We start from the raw sequence: 19,599 nt of genomic DNA, 5'->3' as shown, positions 1-19,599 counted from the left end.
CAGACGTGAAAATGATAAAAAATGAAGCCCACAATTTTCCAGCTAAACTGTATATAGCATGCTTTCCTTTGAGCCATTAGCCATCACTGGATGTTGTCAGTGCAAAAGCAGTGTCTTGTTGCAAAAATGGAAGAGTCCAAATGTGGAAAACAATATTTTAGCATATTGGCAAGAAAGTCAAAGGAAAGGGTTAAAAACTAATCTCTCTCTCCAGAGCTCAATGCAGAAGATAATCCTGGGGCAGGGAGAGGTTCAGAGTGGAAGACATCTGGGCATGGTGCTTCATGGATATTATGTTCTGGTTGATGACCCTGTTGACAGAAATGGTTTCATTATATGGCTGTTTTGTAGATGTGATTGTCCCTGTGGAATTCTATTGCTGATATGTAACTCTGTAACAGTGCCTTAATTGGTGATGGTGTCTCCATGCCTGTATGACTTTGTGAAACAGAGCTTACTGAGCTCTGACAGGGAATTCTTTATCATTTTACCAACAAAGATAAAACAAATGAAGAAACTTTTTTGTTAAACTAGCTTTTGAATAATGCATATTCCTTGGCTCATAGCCAAGATGCATCTATATTTGGGAAGTTATTCAACTGGTGTAAATATAATGTGGTATTTTACATTTGGCTGCTTATGACTTTCTCTTTCTTGTGATCTCTGCCTTTTTCTTTTTTTTTACACTGTTGACGTTCAGCCTGTACTGTTCAATGTGACGTAAGTCACACTTGTTATGTTCGCAGCTAGGTAATGATTGCTTGGTATTATTTTCTAGAATTCATGGGAATTGAAAGGAAATGAGAAAAGGAGGCTTTCAGTATATCAAGGGGGTGGATATTAAGAGTGAGCACTGTGTGAAATTGCATGCAGGCTAATATTGTCAGCCTGAAGTTCTGCCAAATAAGCTGTGTTCACACTGAAAATGAAAAGTTGGGGTGCAGAAAAGAGGGCAGCTCATAGGTTTTTTTAAAAAAAATTGGGTGGTAACTTGCACGTAAAGCTTTAATCAAATTGGCAACTGCTACACATACTGACAGGCACACTGTAAGCTGAATGGCTCTGGTAGACATTTTAGGCACTATATGTAAATTATGTGAAGCTATAGATTGCAGGGCTGTTTCTTGACCCATATAAACGTACTTGGCAATCATTCCTTTGTCTAGCCTGTCGCTAGAAGAGTAACCTTGCATCAACAGTCTGTGCTTAATCAACTCCATAAATAATTGCAGATGGCAGCGTTACTACAGCATGTATTTTGAAGCCCAGAAACATAGATTTGCTATAAACCGCACAGATTTACTAAAATAGTGTTTGTGGTATTAAATAAACTATAGTACCGGTATTTATTTGGTGGCTGCATTAGTTACTTGCAATGTTAGTGTCAGGTGCTGTGTGGACATACATTCACAAACTTTTAGTAGTGCTGGCTCCAGGGAGATCACATAATTGAAACTAAGGACTCATGGGAGGGCTTCCCCACGAGCCATTTTCCAGACATTCTGCAATCTCTGAGGATTTGTCTTTGTTTTATTACATACTTGTGTTATATCTCCCATATCTATACTAGAAAGGACATATTACACTGTAATTGCAAACTTCTTTGTAAGAAATAAAATGTGTAGAAATTGAGGTCTTTGTCCAAAATAAGAGGAGAGCCAAAAATAACAACCTTCAACCTCTCAAACCAAATGAAACTCAACCCAGACTGCGAGAAGACCATAAAAATGGAGGCAGCCTAAGCTTAGGAACCCATGGAACTTGAGTTAATAGTGTTTATTTAAATGTCTTCTCTACACAGCATTAACAAAAGCTTAAGCAGATTCCTTTGCCTCTCATTTCTGGGATGGTCTTGCGAACAGTGTTTTTCCACTTGAAGCTAAAGACACAAGTATTTAACTTTTAGGAGGGCATAAATAAATACTTTGGCAGATCTGACTACTTTTACACATACCGTGATTGCATTCAGATTAGATTACTGCAGTGCACTCAATGTGAGGCTGCCCATAAAAAAGTTCAGAAACTACAGCTGGTGCAAAGTACTGTGTTCAGCTTTGTGGAATATATTACTTCCGTATTATGTGAATTGCAATGGCTTCCTGTTTGTATCTAGGCACAATTCAAAGTTCTGGTTATAACCTAGAAAGCCCAAAATGGTTTGGGACCAAGATATTTGAAGGACCTCTTCTCCCAAATAAGTTCAATATAAGGAGGCCTTGTTTCACGTCCCTTTGACTTCAGAAGGTTGGTTGGGACTTAATGTTAGCAGAGGGAACTCCCTCCATTGGGAAGCCAGGTTAGCTCACTCTTTTGGCCTTCAGGAAAGCAGTGAATGAAGACATTCCTGCTTCACCAGACATTTTGTTTCTTTTAATTCCACTACCAATGTGGTTTGTGGTGTTGCTTCTGTTTATTATTTTATGTCTCTGTTATTAACTGTATCTTATTACAGTGATCTTAGAGCATATTATCTCTTTAAACAGATGTTTCTCATGGATGCTTTTGTTGAGATTCCTGCATTGCAGGTGGTTGGTCTAGATGACTCTTGAGTCCCTTTCAACTGTAGTTCTCTGATTCTATGGTTGAGCAGTGATTCAAACCAAAGTCTCTTCAGTCTATACCCAGTACACTAATCTCTTCACTACTGTGTGCGTCAAGAGATGTTTCTTTTGAAATGGCTTTGAGCTATATGATTCCAAGTTTGTCTAGGGTACGGGCTGATTAGAAGTTTGTTCAACCTTTTGAATGGCAGAATTATATATAGAATATACAGTGCTTAAACTTTTACAAGGTGAAATCCAGTAATGAAAGAATGAAATTGAGATGAAACATAACTAATATTAGGTAAACATATTAGAGGCATCTCTGTGTGAAATAGATTTCCAGTCCTGCACACAGTTACCTGAGAGTAAGTCCCATTTAAATCATGGGGAGTCATGCATTGGAGTTCACTGTTGTTAAGGTTGTAGATACTCATCACTAAGAATATTTTAAATTAGATCTGACAAATCCCCAGTGAATGTACATTATGGGGCGGTCCCAAATTGATATGGGGATGCACTGGAAGAACTAATGTCTTTTCATTCTTTAATGGCCAGGATTCTTCTTGCCCACAGGCAAATAAGCAATTGCTTTAACTGTTCACTCATGCACTGGTGAGCGATTTTGCCATACTCTATGGCTTTGTTTTGGTTTTATGTTATTTTTTCTCCATGGTTTTCTTCATAAGTCATTTTAATTTGTTCTCAGTGTTATCTTATGAAATTTAGAGCTCATTCTACTAATAAAAATATTTTGTTATTAAGCTGTTAAAACATGTTTTATTTACAAATCAATGCAGAAAATTTTAATATCAGTTTTGGCCCCCACTTCCTTCTGTGTCTCATTGTGGAGCTGGGCTTTGTGTAAGCTCACCACATGCACAAATAGCTAAAATAAAAAAATTTTTCATCCTTTTCTTACTCATTGTGCAAGGAATTTAAATCAATAATGTCTGCCTTCTTTCTAGGTTACTGGTGCGTATATAAATGCAGCTGTATTATTTTGCACAGTATCGTAAATTGGAGTCCTGGCATGAAAGAAAAATGAACAAAAGTGAAACAGAATTGTACTCTGGATAATAATGAAATATAACTCTAAGCTCAATTAAAACTGGTTGGACCAAGACTGTCTTGGTCCATGTATGAAGTTTGTGGATGATAGGCATCTTGTTTGCCAGAGGGAAAGCTCCAGAAAGCTTAGTGTTGGCAGGGCAGTAGCTTCTGTTTTAACATGATAACATGACTATTGCTGTTGGGGCAGATTAGCTCTCAACCCTCTCAAAAATAATAGAATTCACATTAATCCCCATCTCGTCTGTGTCTTTTTGAGTCTTGCCTCTTGCATGAAGTCTGATTATATTACTATGCAATTTGTAGGTTCCCCCGTAACTCACTACTGCTTTGAAGATCCCAGCTATTTTTCAGTATGGGATCTTGCAAGTCAGAGGCAGATCTAGAATTATGAAATGACATTGCAGTGGGGATTAAATTTGCTTTGATTTCTTAGTTAGGCCCTTGACCTATGTACAGGTATAGTATATGATAGTGGTAGCTTTGTTGGGATGAGGGGGGAGGGCTGCCACTCTTTATGCTGTAGGAAACATGGTATAGCTGCAGCTGATTTTGAAGCCCCCAACACAGGAACGGTGACAGGTTTGCAAATGGAAATGGAAACTAAAAAGTGTTTTTAAAAAATTCTAATTAAAAATGTGTATTGGTAGGGATGTACCTACCAGATTTAATAAATAATTACTTTACTTTAACAAATAATCAGCCTATCATCCACCACTTGGGGGCTTTGCTGTAAAATAAAAAATGATAATTGCAATACAATAAAACAGAGTTTGAATAGACAGAAAAGCTTTGTTTGGCTAAAACTGTAAACAGGTTCCAAGGAAGTATATATTTAAAGAAGTGTCTTTGAATTCTGAAACCATCTGTAATAAATATTGCAATAACCAAACAAATAGTTTAACACAGTGGGTGTCAAATCTGCAGTCTTGAGGCCCAAAGCCTGTTTCTTGCAGAGCAGGCTTCAGAAGGTTTTAACCTCTGATGATGGGGTGGAGGGAGATGAAGCTGCCTGAAGCTGTTAGGGAAAACAGCACATGAAAAAATGGAAAGCATAGTGGGAGGAAAGGGAGATAAATGTTGGTTTCCTATACTGATACTCATTATATATGTTATTTCCCAGTGGGAAGGAATACTGCTAACAATAAAATAGAATCATAGAATTGCTGAGTTGGAAGGGATCCCGAGGTTCATCTAGTCCAGTGTTTTTCAACCACTGTTCCGCGGCACACTAGTGTGCCGCGCGATGTTGCCTGGTGTGCCGTGGGAAAAATTGAAAAATTACTTTATATATAGTCAATATAGGCACAGAGTTAATTTTTTTAACATTTTCTAATGGTGGTGTGCCTCGTGATTTTTTTCATGAAACAAGTGTGCCTTTGCCCAAAAAAGGTTGAAAAACACTGATCTAGTCCAACCCTATAATGCAGGAATCTCAACTAGATCACAGTAGACCTCAGCCCATCCCAGAATAGTGATCAGTAGGCTGCACCTAGCTTGAAATATAACCCCTGCTTTTCAGTTACTGTCCAAGATGCTATTCCCCAACTTGGCCAAAAGTAACTATGACTATCCAGGCCCAGAACAGGGTTCTCTTGTGACAGTAAATATTTATTTACTTATATTTAAATATTTGTATGTATAATCCATACTATCTATCTATAGTATGGATGCCACCCTTCATCTGAGGATCACAACATGATTTGCAATATAAAAATACAAAAATATGTGATATAGTAACAAAGAAAACCAATAAAACACAGAGATAGGGGGAGGGAGGGAGGCCATAGATTGTTCAAATAGCCAACAATCTGGTTGTAGCGGAACATTTTTGTCAGCTGCCTAACCATATGTAATGAAAGCTCCAGGTGAGTCTCCCTGGGGAGAGCATTATACAAATGGGGAGCCACCACAAAAGGCCCATTCTCATGTTGCCACCCTTTGGACCTCTCATTTAGGCATAACACGAAGAAGGGCCTCAGTTGATGATTGCAGTGTCTGGGTCAGTTCATATGGGATGAGGCAGTCCTGAGCTATTAAAGCTTTATAGATCAAAGCCAGCACTTTGAATTGGGCCCAGGAACAGTCTGGCTGCAGTTGGACCAGGATTGGTATTATGTGCACAAACAATCTTGCCCCGGTGAGCAACCTGGCTGTCAACACAGGGCAACTGAAAAAGTCTCCAGTCCTAACACCTGGGACTGCATAGCTGATAAGATTTCAAAACTATTCAGTATTGTATTTAGTGTTTCTGTGCGTTATCTTCTGCTTTAGGGAGCTAAAAGGTACCAAAGGTCCCTATTCAAAAAGGAAGAACACTTAGAGAAGTTTAATCTGTTGACAAGGCAAATAGAATCAGGGTGTAAGTATAGCAAAGAATCAAAGTGTTAGGAATCACTAGGTTCTTATCTTTAGTTAGTTATTGTAATCTGCATTGTACTATTGTGGTGCCATTTACAGTTGACAGTGGTAATACTGTACTGTAAATGTTTTAACTAATGTCATAAGATGCTAGTGTACCTTGTTTTTATTTCCTTTTTTACATTAATGTAAAATACTAGTATACATGGTTTGGAATCCATGGCTGGGTTTTGGCTCTTTGTGAGGATCTGTCTGAAATATCCTTCCTTTGGCACCTTGATATATGACTGTCCCGGTTGCATAATGCTTTCAAGGTGCTGTGGGGAAGCAGTCTTTTCCTTCCTCTGCGGCGTTTTCTCTGATGTGGTTCAGGTTATTAGCTATATGTATTACGTAAGTTTTCAAAGCTGGCTGTGAATGTCTTTGTGATAGTTTAATAAAGATTGAGATCTGTAGTGGTTAATAGGACCAGACAAATAAATACTCCCAGATAAAGAGAATAGTGCTTCAGAAACAATGAAAGACTGACCCAAGTGTATCTTCAGAATGGGGTATGAGTAGTGCTAAGCAAATGGAGCTGGCAGCTGTGGTTGTGTTGCAAGCCTAGCCTTGCTTGTGGCACTTCGGAACACAAACTTTTACTACATTTGAAAAAGTTTAATAAGTTTGTCTCTGACTTCAATGACTGGGAGTAATTGTGTGTTTTATGGTACATGAGCACATAGCTTCCTAGTACGGCACCAGCAAGTCATCACTAGTCAAGAAAGGATTTACTCAAGGATATTAATCCTTTTTAGGATCCGTACAGAAAATGCTTTGGCATTTTGAATTTAATTTTTTAGAAAACTTAACGGACAAGCTGGGGCATTGTGCTAGATATTTTGTGTCAATGTGGATATTTTGAATGGATGTGGTGTTAATGGCTTTTTTAACTGTTGGTTTTAGCTCCTCAAATAGAAGGATATTCCCAGTTGTATGGGCTTTAAATAATGAATGCACAAACATAACGGTTGTATCCAATGGTGGCTTTTCAATAGTACCCCACTCACCCAAGGCAGAGAACCCAATTTCCTCCTAAAATCTGAATTTCTGTTGTACAGTGATGCTCCCCTCTCTGTTATTTATGGAATACTGTATTTGTATTATAGGTGGGACACTATCCAGAGCAAAATATAAAATAAAAATTTAACTTCAGTTCTATTCACTACCTATATATGCCATTCAGTATTGTCTAGAACAATGAAAATGTCTGTCATGTATGGATTCTGCTAAGACTTCTTCAAAGAATGACCTCTCTCTTGAATAGTGCCGCTTCCTGCACATGCACTCAGGCTTTGCACTGCATTTGGGAAAACAGTATGCTGTGATACCTTAGCTGGCCTTCAGCTTTATTAAAGATGGTGGTTTAAATATTTATACAGGTTGAGATGGAGCCCATATAATCAGAAGTGCAGTTGCTGTAGTAACTGTGATCCTGAGAGATTGCTTTGCTTTCTTACTACTATAAATCTTAAGAAAGAAAGAAATCTATGATTTGTTAATTAGTGCTGGTGTTGATAACTCAGGATCAGGTTTAAATCCAAACCTTTAAAGGTATAGAGTGGCTCCAACTGCTTCTCTGAAAGAACAACCATTTTACAAAAGGTATATAAGTAACAGGTTACAATTACTATGTGGCCAATATTCTTTTTGTATTTGTCAATAAAACCTTGAAAGGAGAGGAATTAAGGCAGATATTAATCCCAATAGCTACAATTATAAAGGTTGTGATATGTAGCCCCTAAGAGTTAAGTATGGTAACTTGGGAGTTTTTGGTGATAAAATGGCAGACACAAAATCCAGTTTGCTTGACTCACATAGCAAGTGGCTTTTTAAAAGTACTTCATTCTCCTCAGGCCTAGCAGAAACATTAGCTGCTCACTCACAATGCTTTTTCTTAGAATGTAAAGACATATTCATTGATTGTGAGATAGGATGAGCAATTAGAAAATGAACTTGGGAAACAATGTTGTGCCTGTGATAGAGAAATGTCAACTGCCTCCATTCCCACACTGGCTGGTAGAAATTTGTGGTAATTTGGTTAGACTTGCTCTGCAAATAGTAACTTCACAAGGCATGTAGATCTGTCATGCAACAGAAAAATGGTCTGACAAGAGATTCTTTGTTGCTACTTACCTCCATCTTTTTTGGAAAGTTCAAGTTTAAAATAGCACATGAGATCCCTTTCTTTACCTTTCTTGGTGTCTAAAGTCCTATAATGGAACATATTAGGGAACATATTAGGTGCCCAGTGCTATCACATTCTTATTTGTTTAATATTACTTCCCTCCTGTTGCTGCTCTTAACTATTTGAGGAAAAACAATTGATAAAAGGTGACACAGCTGACATTTCTTATACAAGCTTAGTTTGATTCTTTTTCTTTCTTCACAGGCCTCCAGAACTAGCATCAAAGTATGCTAACATCTCAGAGGGGGTTTGCAAGCCTGGATATGCATCTGCACTCATGACTGCCATCTTCCCAAAGTAAGTTACCTGTGCCCTCAGGTTTGTGCATTACAAACCTTTACTTCTACCATAATATTTCCCCCTGTTTGTGGTACGATGACGACGATGACGATGATTAAGGTAGCATCATAAGTTAGAGATTTGGGGGACTATATTCTTAGTTATTTATAAATTATCAGGGAAGTATGTTACAGTAACATAAAATAAGCTAGTTTTTGTGAAGCCATAAACAAAGCTACTTAACACATTTTGAAAGATTTAAAACATCATCTTCGCATGTCATTAAAAGTTACTACCTAATTTATGGGCAAAATCAACATATTTCATAATCTAAAACTGAACCTTGAAACAGGAGGACATAGCAACAGTACCAATTAATTCCCAAGTATAAATTTCACTGGTTCATACATGCATTTTTTCTTATCATGTTTGCCATCCTTTACAGCATTTAATAATATGTAACTATGTCTGAATATTTATGTATTGTTTCTCTTCCTTTTCCATTTTCTTTTTTTATGCATTCCATCTTTTTAGATTGCCTAGAATTGCACTGATAAAGATAGGTTGATTTGTGCCCACAAGACTGACCCTCCCAGTAGGCAGAGTGAGGGAACTGCCCCAAGTACCTAATTTGTAGGTGTTATGAAAGGGTGGTTACTTAATCTTTTTTGTATGCTAACTGCTAGTGAAGGGGAGATATGCTTGTGGGTGCCAAATGACTTTGAGTTGAAGAGGAGCTGCCTTGTCCACCATCTAGTCCATTTTAGGTTCTTAGAAGTATATATGATTCTTCACTTGATTTTGCAGTCTTCAAGTAGTTTGTATATGCGTGTGTGTGTCTGCCTTGCTTATAAAGAAAGTTGTTTCTTGGATAAAAATAGAACAATGTTATAGTATGATGACGCTGGTGATTTTCAAATATATGTGTATATCTGACAGCATACAAGAGAATTCAGGAGCTGAAAGGCAGAAACCAGTATTCACTGTTTGACTTTAAATGGCTTGTTGCTGTGTCCTTGTTCATTGAAAGGATCATTCTAAATTGGAGGCCTTTGCTCATCTGAGAGTTGGATTGCTGAATAGCTTTTGACCTTTCTTTGGGAAGAGGGGTCTGGCTTTCCACATTTAATACAAGAGCCTCCAGTCCTATGGAATATGTCTGTGGTATACAGTACACAATGTGACAAAGCCCTTCCTAACCCTGAGGATTTTCTGCTCACAAACAACCTGCCTGCCTGACTGCCCGCCCGCCCGCCCACCATTTTGTAGTTCACAGTTGTGTGGAAATAACAAAGAGCATTCGCATCATAAGTTGAGAGCTTCTGGCCTGCTGTTTTAAAAGGAGACAAAACATGTATAACTCATTTTGAAGTTGTTCCAGTAGCATTTCTCAGTGCACGTGTGGATTTATTGAGAGATGAATTCAACGAAGTATGGGTAATGTTGGGTTTTATAGTGTGACTTCAGGACTATATTCACTGTGTATCAGGAATGAATAATGTACAGATGTGTAGGGTCAAAAGATGGTGGTCACTTTTATATCCAGTTTTGAGTATAATTCAGTAAAATGTAATCTGGTTGCTATGAAAAGGGGCTCTGGAGTTCTGTGCAAATTCTGCTGTTAGGGTAAACTAGACAGACTTTGAAAATGTGTGTCCAGTTGCCTGTTGTGCATGGGAGATTGCAGAATGAAATCCTGCTGGCAGTATGTGTCTGCTTTGCTGCAGTGTTAGAAACTGAGATATGAAAGCTAGGAGCTAAACCTAGGTTATGGACGCAACAATGGAATGTCTAGACACACTTTTTTAATAACAAGAATACACAGGTGAAAATGAACGAACTGTAGCTAAAATAGTATGTTTATATTTTTCACATGGTCTAGTTCCTGCAGGGTATTATGATATATTCCCTTAAAGGATGAGCAGCGTCTACTGGCATTTGGGTTTGAGCTTTCAGAAAGGAAATCAATAGAGTAGCCACTTAGGGGTCAGTTTATATTTTCATGAGGCACTATAAGATACTTGCTTGATTGCAGGTGTCACTTCTGAAAGGTGGATGTTGCAGAATATTCTGTGGGACTGAATTTTTGAGGGCATGTTTTACACAAGATGAAACTTGTTTTGTACATTCCATGGTCACTAAGGAGAGACGTAGATTTGCCTTATCTGTATATTGCTTGTTCCTCTTGATGGATATGGGACAGTCTGGCACAATGGTCATTGGAGCCTGTCTTACTTAGGAGTGAGAGTAGGCAGGGACACCTGGCGTCATCCCCCTGTCATGTCCCCTCATTATTCTTCCTCTGTTCTTAGTTACCTGTTCAGTTTTCAAGTTTGCTAAGGTACTGTTAGGTTAGCAGATGCTTGGAGAATGACATTGCTCAGGCACAGGTGTGCTAGCTTGGCCCCATGACCGTAGGTGCCCAGGGTTGTGGATACCATGCAGCGTGCATGGCCCTGGCATGGACCTTGTAGGTGCCCGGACCCTTCATGGGGAATTTTGTGAGTGCTCAGGCACCCAGGGCCCCAGGGAGTTGGTACCTATGTTCAGGCATACTTTTCAGGGAGCCCATCTTTCCAGAAGAAGACCAAAATGGAGAAAGGCCCTTTCTGTGGCTGGGAATAAGGGCAATCCTAGTCTGCACATTGCCTCACATCCATATATGGCCAAGTTCCTGTTTCTCAACGATACGTGCTGTAAGGCTTCTGCAATCTGGCTGTGACGTTTGTTCTTGATGATAGTTCAGTATGTGTTGGAAAAGACAAATGATGCTGAAATTTGTCATGGTGGGGCCTTAGTTCTGGGAGAGCTAATTTATGGTGAGCAATTATTTTAATTATTGCATTTTGGAAACTGCCATATGTATTAGGTATTACATTTAAATTAAAACCTGGAACATTTCAAAATGATATACATGAAATGTTTCTGTGTTTCTTCACACTTTGGTTTTCATTACGTGCTCGTGGCAGCTTCACAAAACGTGATCTCTTTTCCTTCAGTTCAGTTTCAGCAAGTATCTTTTTTTTTAAGTGTGAGGTGACAGGCCTGTTGCTTTAAAGCCCCAGTTAAGTTCAAAGGCTCCAGTTGTCTTTGCAAATTAACTCAACTCCTCTCCACTGAGATAGCAGTATCTGCTGTAGCTATTAATTCTTTCAGCTAATATAAAATGTTCAGCTTAATACTATCGCCTCTTTTACCAAAGCCCTAGTAATTTTAAAAGGGAGGGAGGGTGTGTCCATTCATGAATTAGTTTGTTTTGACTGTTTTATACTGATTATGTTGCATAGTAATCTTCCTTGCATGACCCTTGCTCCCTCCCTCCCTCCCCCCTCTTGTGATTCTAGGACTCGTTTCTTGTGCTTTTCTACCTTCTGCAGTGCAAAAGGATTTAATTAACAGTGATGCCCCCTCTAGTAATTAGTGCACAGTATCCTTATTTGATGACTATGCTAGTGACAGAGCCAAGGAATATGAAATACTCTCTTTTCCAGGTTGATGAATTAGTGGAGATTTACAGTTTTACTGGTTGAGAATTCCTGGTTCTCAAAAAGGGAAAACAGACACAGTACCTGTTTATATCAGCCAACTAATGCTTAAAATAGGGGACACGGGTGGCGCTGTGGGTTAAACCACAGAGCCTAGGGTTTGCTGATCAGAAGGTCGGTGGTTCGAATCCCTGCGACGGGGTGAGCTCCCGTTGCTCGGTCCCAGCTCCTGCCCACCTAGCAGTTCAAAAGCACGTCAAAAGTGCAAGTAGATAAATAGGTACCGCTCTGGCGGGAAGGTAAATGGCGTTTTTGTGCACTGCTCTGGTTCGCCAGAAGCAGCTTAGTCATGCTGGCCACATGACCCAGAAGCTGTACGCCGGCTCCCTTGCAAAGCAAAGCAAGGTTTATCCAACCCATTTTAGATAAGTCTCCTGGGCTTTCAGAACAACATAATATCTCATTGCTATTACAGGATGAAAGCCCAGAAATCACTTACGCTGTCGCCAGATTCTGTGCAGCCTTGATAGATATACGTCGAAAGATGGTCTGTGATGTAAATCAACTTTAAATAGTGGCCTAAAATATTGTTGGATCTATATTTTAGTAGCCTATCTCATAGAACTGATACCCGAGTCTAAATTTTATTAGTTATATCTATGTTTAATCAATGATTTTAAGGACATGGTTTATATTTTTTACATTGTTTTACATTGTTTTTTATAAATGCAAATATCTTGTTTTATGCTGGTCTGTGACCGAATAAAGTACATTCATTCATTCACGCCGGCTCCCTCGGCCAGTAACGCGAGATGAGCGCTGTAACCCCAGAGTCAGACACGACTGGACCTAATGGTCAGGGGTCCCTTTACCTTTACCCAATGCTTAAAATGCTAGAAAAATACTTTTGAGTTGCATAATACTCTCCATTAGGATGATAAACAACCATTGATATTAATGATCATGGTGTTGTTGTTTTATCTAGTTTTTACTCTGCAGTGCCGGCAGACTATTTAATACCAAGCTAGAGAAAATAATTGAAGCATACATAACTAGAATACAAATAGTCCACGTTGTTAAGGGTTCATGTTTGCAAAAGTCAAACCCCGACTTAGCCATGAAGTTTACTGGGAAGTATGACCTAGTCACACTGACACTCACACAGCACACAAATGAAAAATCATTGCATTTGCATGACTATTACATGAGAACGCACCCAACAACTACCATCTAGATCTTATCTATCTCCCTAGACTGAAACATAAACATCATGGGAAGCAAAAATCTGTGACTTTTATTACTCAGTCTGTAGAGATAGATGTGTTCTGTGATTTGATGGCAGTTAGGGGCTGATCCTGTGTTTAAAAAAAGAAAGTTATGCACATTCAATCTAGTCGATAGGAATAACACAGACCACTGCTGAAGAATGACTTACCGGTAAATATAGACAGGAGGAGGATAAAGGAAATTCGGCAGTGGGGTAAAAAAAAAAAAAAAGCAGCTATTGCAGTACTGAGAGGATCATGGATTCATTATTTCTTCCTCCTGTAATAAGAGCATAAGAAAAATGCTATTGGGTCTGGCCAAAGGCCCATCTAGTCCTGTTCTCACAATGGCCAACCAGATGCCTATGGGAAGACTGAAAACAAGATTTGAGTGCAATAGTGCTCTCCCCACTTATGATTCCCAGCAATTGTTATTGAGAGGTACACTTCCTTGAACACTTACTCTAACATAGCCGTTGTTATTAGTAGCCATGAATTTGTCTAATACACTTTTATAGCCATGTAATCATCAGCAACCATCATCAAGTCTTCAGCATCTGGTTTATTGAATACCACCACCATGAATCCTAAATACTGATGCAGTTGAAAAGACATGAATTGTTCTTGCTATTGACAGAGACACCCTGCAGTTTTGTGTTATTATCTGCTGCACACTTGCAATAGTTCCGCAATCATTTTCTCTCCCCCTCTCCAAACAATAAGTTAATTAGTTGGGCTGAAATTAATCATTTCTCTAATATGATTTTTCCATCAGTACTGTACATGCATTTATCCTTGCCTGATGGAATGATCTCCCCTCTCTTCCCCCTGAGCTCTCTTCTGGAGGTTCTCTTGACCCCCAGAGCCATTGTGGAGGAGGGAACCTCTATTGCTCTAACTCCTACTGGTGCAACTATTGAATTGAATCTGGCCCTAAATAAAACAAACCAGCTTTCAAGTTCATTAGCCCAGCCTAGATTAATGAGTGGCAGATCGTTTTACTCCTCATAACTTTTGATCATGCTGAAGTGTTGAGGCTGCTGTTGCCACAAAACAATGTGGGTGGGCAAACGAGGAATAATCCTCCCTGCTCCATCCTCCCCACTCTGTGCCAAAGAGGCCTGGTGATCCCAGTTCTGCTGCTGTCTACAAGCAAAAGTAAGTGGATGGACAGGCTAGGAAGAGGAAGTCCAGACAAATGGAGAATGCCTTCCATTTTCCATCCACTGCCACTTCCTCACAGAATACCCTCCCCCCCCCTCCACATCTGATTGAGATCCAAAATAGAAAGCAGAACATCCAATCAGAAGTCAATGGCAGAAGCAATCATGCTTGCATTAAAAGAGGTGAGCAAGTCCAAACAAAGTAATGAGGGACTGCTTGCAGTGGAAGGGAAAAAAGAAGTCCCTTCTCTCTTGTTTGAAATTAAGGGACTTTCCATGGGTGCCAGAGGGGAGCCTATGGACATACTTGTGCCTGTGGTTGTCACAATGGCACTCCCTCTCCTGCCAATTAGACCTCCTCCCAAGCATCTTACTTTCCATTTTGTCTAGCCTTTTTACTCAGCACTCAGAACCTATTAAGCAGTTGGAAAGCTATGATTCTAGCCATACGCACTGGAAAATGCTTATAATGCAAATTAATGGAATCTATTATTTTGTTCAGTATTGGGGTGTAAATGAAGGTTTTGTTAGTATAAATATTACTTACAAACTCTATGAATAGGTGCAGGACATTTAATATCTGGAGAAAGTTGTTTACAGGTTGCAGTTGGGAGGCTTCTTATGCTAAGCTCTCTGGAGATTGAACAATGCTTTTTCTCTGAAAATGTTACAGCATTTGGATATGGATGTTCTCAGAAGTGCCTACTATGGGCTTTGTTTAGTCTGGAGAGCATATACCACAGCAGAAACCATTAAGGGAGTCTGCAGTTTTATTGGGCTTTCCACTGACACTTGTGGTCATAACTGAGAAATTTGCAAATAACAGTGACAGAAGGCTGATGGCTACCTTGGACTGAAGTCATAACTTGGAATGGAATTTTCTCGGCTCCTGAGCCATTGTCTCCTTGTACTGAAGTTTAATACAGGCACATTTCCTCCCTTTTCTGTGCTTAATGCTACTTAATCTCTGTGTTCAGTCAAACTAATCACATTAAATCCCCAGATGAAAGATGCAATTATAGCTGGACATGTTCAAAATATGTTCTGTTGTGTTATGGTAAATGGAAGCTCAGAGCACCACAAAATTCCATGCTGCTGTTCTAAAGTGTTGTGAACTGCTTACCAACATTTTATCACACCCAGTTTATTCCTTGATCCTAGCTTTTTCATAATTGTTTTGTGATTTCAAACCAGGCCTGCAAAGAGTTTGCCTGAGGCTTGAGGTGGGAGTCTTGTGCATGGCAGCGTAAGACCAGCAGGCCCCTGGCGGCACCCCCACCCTACCCTGGCCAGCTTAGCCCTCCAAGGCCTGGGGCTGCCCCTACCCTCTGCTTGGGCCTGTGTCAAACTGTTCCTGAAAAGACCAGGAAACTTGACAAAGACTGCAATTCTATGAACATTTACCTGAGAGCTAGTCCCATTGAATACAGTGGGACTTCCTTCTGAGTAAATATTCACATGGGTCATTTTGCTGTGCATCTACACTTTTATAATCTGTTTTATCAATCTTGTGTTAGGAGTAAGATTCATACACATAATCTCAGTAATAGTGTTCATGCCCATATTACAGAAGGAGGGCTGAGCATGAGGGTAATGGCTTGCTTAAGGGCTCAGTGAATTCAAGACTCAGGTGAGATTTGAATTTCCTGGATATTAAGCCATTATTTTGAACAGCAACTTCTACTCAACATCTAAAGACATGGTTATACTTACTTGAAGAGTGATCATGCCTCTGTAGTTTACATCACTTGTGGTATACCATGCTTTGTTTGTGAGAGTGATGAACATAACTGGAGACAAGGCCAGGATCAGCAGAACTGATAAAAATAGCAAAAAATATACTCAGAGGGGAATCTGCTTGTTTATTTCTAGAGCTTGGACTTTTGCCTAATGGTGAGAGTATCTAGACAATAAAACTGCTAGGTTTGTTCAGCATATTTCCATGTTAGTTCCAGAGAAAGAGAGAGAAAATTAGGAGTGTTCAATTCTTTTTGTGGAATACAGAGGGGTCTTGGATTCATGGCTTATTTTGACACTGATCAATTGTAATTAGAATGGAGGGAAAAGATAGCTATTATCTGTAAGAAAAGACTATAAAAATCTGCATTCATATCAGAAAATGTTGCTTTGCATATAGCTGAAATGTTTAGCTGCTCTTCTAAGAAAGAGATATGCTTAGAATCCCAGACTTGGAAGTCTATAACTGTAATTTGACTTTCCATTGCAGAGACTTGAAATGTTGCATTTAGTTATTTAAAATATTTATATCCTGCCTTTTGTGGCTAACAGGTTTGCTTGTTTCTTTTTACTTTTGCATAAGTATCAGTTAATAGAAATAGATTAAAATAACAACCCAAAATTCTAAATTCAAATAAACAATTCTAAATTATAAAAGGAGATACCTATCCGTATAATAGTAGTGCTAGTAAAAACAGCACAATAGACACTCAAATCTTAGGAGAAATTCTCTTAGCATGGCACCTCAAAATCAACAAAGTAAGCACCAAGCATGTACTGTATCTGTGGGGCGGGCATTCCACAAGTAGTACACCACTACATTTCTGCCAACTTAGCAGTTTGAAAGCACACCAGTGCAAGTAGATAAATAGGCACCGCTGCAATGGGAAGGTAAATAGCGTTTCCATGCACTCTGGTTTCCATCATGGTGTTCTGTTGCACCAGAAGTGGTTTAGTCATGCTAGATACATGACCTGGAAAGCTGTCTCTGAACAAACGCTGGCTCCCTTGGCCTGAAGCAAGATGAGCACCGCATTCCAAAGTTGCCTTTGGCTGTACTTAACCATCCAGGGGTCCTTTACTTTTTTCCTTTACCTTACACCTTACACCACTACAAAGGCCCATTATTTGGTCACCCTCCCCCTTTAACATCTGAATGCAAAGGCACCTGAAATACCTAGTTTGCGTTTTTTGTCTTGGGAGACAGTGGGGGAGTGTGCCTTTGAAGGTTAAGTCAAACTGTTGGAAGGTTACAGCGTCTGCTGTGGCTGTAGAGACTGAAATGGGACGGACATGTTTTGTTGCAGCTGGGGTAGATGAAGGTGTCTGGTGCTGCGGCTGCGGCTGCAGATGCACCATGGCGTTTTTTCTCTCTGTGGGTCATTCCTTCTCTATGCTATGGATGTACAACCTGACTGTCTCTAGGCACTGCAGTTGTTTGTCAGCCTTCGTGTCACATTTGCATGCATCTTTGTAATGCAGGGTTGGTCTGCCAATTGGCCTGGTGCCTGAAGCCACCTCCTCAGGACCTCTGAATATCATCTGGAAAAGTGGGCAGGTTCATATGGGAACAAAGGGTGGGATTCACCTAACCAGCCCTGTCAGTGGAAGCCTTTGCAATGACTTCTGCTTGCAATAAGGAGCTTCCTCCATCTCTGAACTCTATACCCCCAGAATTGACTCGGGAGGGTTCTGGAAAACCTCCATAACAGTGTGTTGGGGGGAAGCAAGGGGGAATTGTTGCATCTGGCAATGCTTGCACAGATGGAAGCATTAGTAGAGCATAATGTTGAATTCCACTTAGACGGTCCTTTTTACAGTGAATATGTATTCATTTCCTACTGTAGCTATCCAAAACTTTGTGATTCTAATGATCTCATATCTACTTCAGTAATTATGACTTGATTTTGAAATCCAGTTTCTTGTTGTATATAATGGTTTCTCCTGTGACACAGAGAACCAGTTTACACAGTGATGGAATATTAAGTAATGAAAGCTTTCTAGTATGAAAAATATCAGGTAAATGAGAAGAAATGCTTGAGTCATGGTTTGTTTTGTTGGATCTGTACCCTGCTGTTCCCAAGAACTTTTTTGAATTTATCTGGGGAAAGGCCACATAGATTAATATGCTCTGATAAAGAGAGACGTTCTAAGGAGAATAGCATCTGGTTGAATGTTATATTTTCAGAACAATTGATTTGATTGAATTATTATATTTCTATGCTGCTTTTCATTCAAATGAATCCTAAAGCAGCTTACAAACAATTAATAAGAATAGCATGATAGAACATAATAGAATATCACAAATACAGCATAAATCATATAGAATAATTAACAAATCATCTGTGAAATCAATACAGCATTAATAACAACGTTAACAAAATAGCCAAAAAATAAACTAAGCACTGTTGAATTCATATGCACACTCCCCACACCCCCATGACTCATAATTGTTCACTGTTCAGCTCATTAAAATACACATCCACATAATGCCCGTGGCAGCAACTCCCTTCTGAAGGTTTTTCAGGCTGGAGGTGGGGCAGCACAGGTGAAACCAGCCACCCCCTAATGACAAACAGCCTCTCTTCCCTCACAGTTCTTACTCTGGAAACAGCTCCCTTATGAGAGCTCCTAGGGCTGTAGGGTGGGGCAAGGCAGGTGGAAAAAGCCATTACCTGTTGGCCATTGGCCAACAGAAGGCAGTCCGTGGAAAAACCAATTTGTTCTGATATAGCGCTAAACTGGGTTTTTCTAGGGGAAGGTGGTGGGGCAAATGGAAGTGTGGATCAGCCATCAGATGTGTTTATAGCTCCTTGACCAAAGGAGCTCTTCTTTATCTCATTAATGGCTCTGATCCCAAACTTCTTCAGAAGATATGAAGGAAACATGTGGTGATCATCCCAGCAACACCTCAGTGACCTGGTAGCAGTTCGTGTCATTTTTTTATTAGGACTGTTAATTATATTATTGCATTCTTATGGTTAGTGAATATTCAATGTGTACTCCATAAAACAGAGCTGACCACTGCAGATTTGAGCAGAGGAAAAACATAATTTCGCTCTTTTTCCTTTCTTGCATTCAGCTCTCCTTGCCGACCCAAAGACTTTTATTTCATTGCGCTTACTGATCCTGTAATTTCATGTGATGTAAGGCTGATATACATTTCAAAATAATTGTATTTGCAGGATAGGCTTAAGCTTTAAAGTAACACATTTTTTTCCTTTGATATTTGCTTTCTCCTTCTAGTCTAGGTTCAGCAACAGTATAAAAAGTATGGGGAAAGCTTATAAGTAAAGAATAACAGAAGCGCAGGATACTTCCCTGGTTAAAGAAGCTGGCTCACCTGTTCATTGAGTTTTATTGTTCCAAAATCCCTGTCTGTGAAGATTTTTAATCTAGGAGAATTGGGAAAAGTTCTGACTGGTCCGACTGCTGTTGCATTCCAGCTTAAATAACTACATGTGCCTAATT

At 39.5% G+C, this 19,599-nt stretch overlaps 1 protein-coding gene across 12 annotated transcripts in view; it reads left to right on the top strand.

Moving 5' to 3' along the window:
- ST3GAL3 (ST3 beta-galactoside alpha-2,3-sialyltransferase 3) overlaps window positions 1-19,599 on the top strand; it is a 174,844-nt gene that overhangs the window by 64,455 nt on the left and 90,790 nt on the right. For 9 of the 12 annotated variants that reach the window (XR_004426849.1, XM_033152358.1, XM_033152362.1 and 6 more), the window contains one exon: window positions 8,404-8,496. The exons of the other annotated variants lie outside the window; for them this stretch is intronic. Coding sequence is in view for 8 of the 9 variants with exons in the window: in XM_033152358.1 (XP_033008249.1) it covers window positions 8,404-8,496 (93 nt within the window). In the remaining variant the exon portion in view is untranslated. The remainder of the gene's footprint in view (window positions 1-8,403; window positions 8,497-19,599) is intronic. 12 annotated transcript variants of the gene reach the window in all.

This window comes from Lacerta agilis, chromosome 6, assembly GCF_009819535.1.
Source record: "Lacerta agilis isolate rLacAgi1 chromosome 6, rLacAgi1.pri, whole genome shotgun sequence".
Classification (NCBI taxonomy): Eukaryota; Metazoa; Chordata; class Lepidosauria; order Squamata; family Lacertidae; genus Lacerta; species Lacerta agilis.
This window is presented reverse-complemented; position numbering and strand designations above follow the sequence as displayed.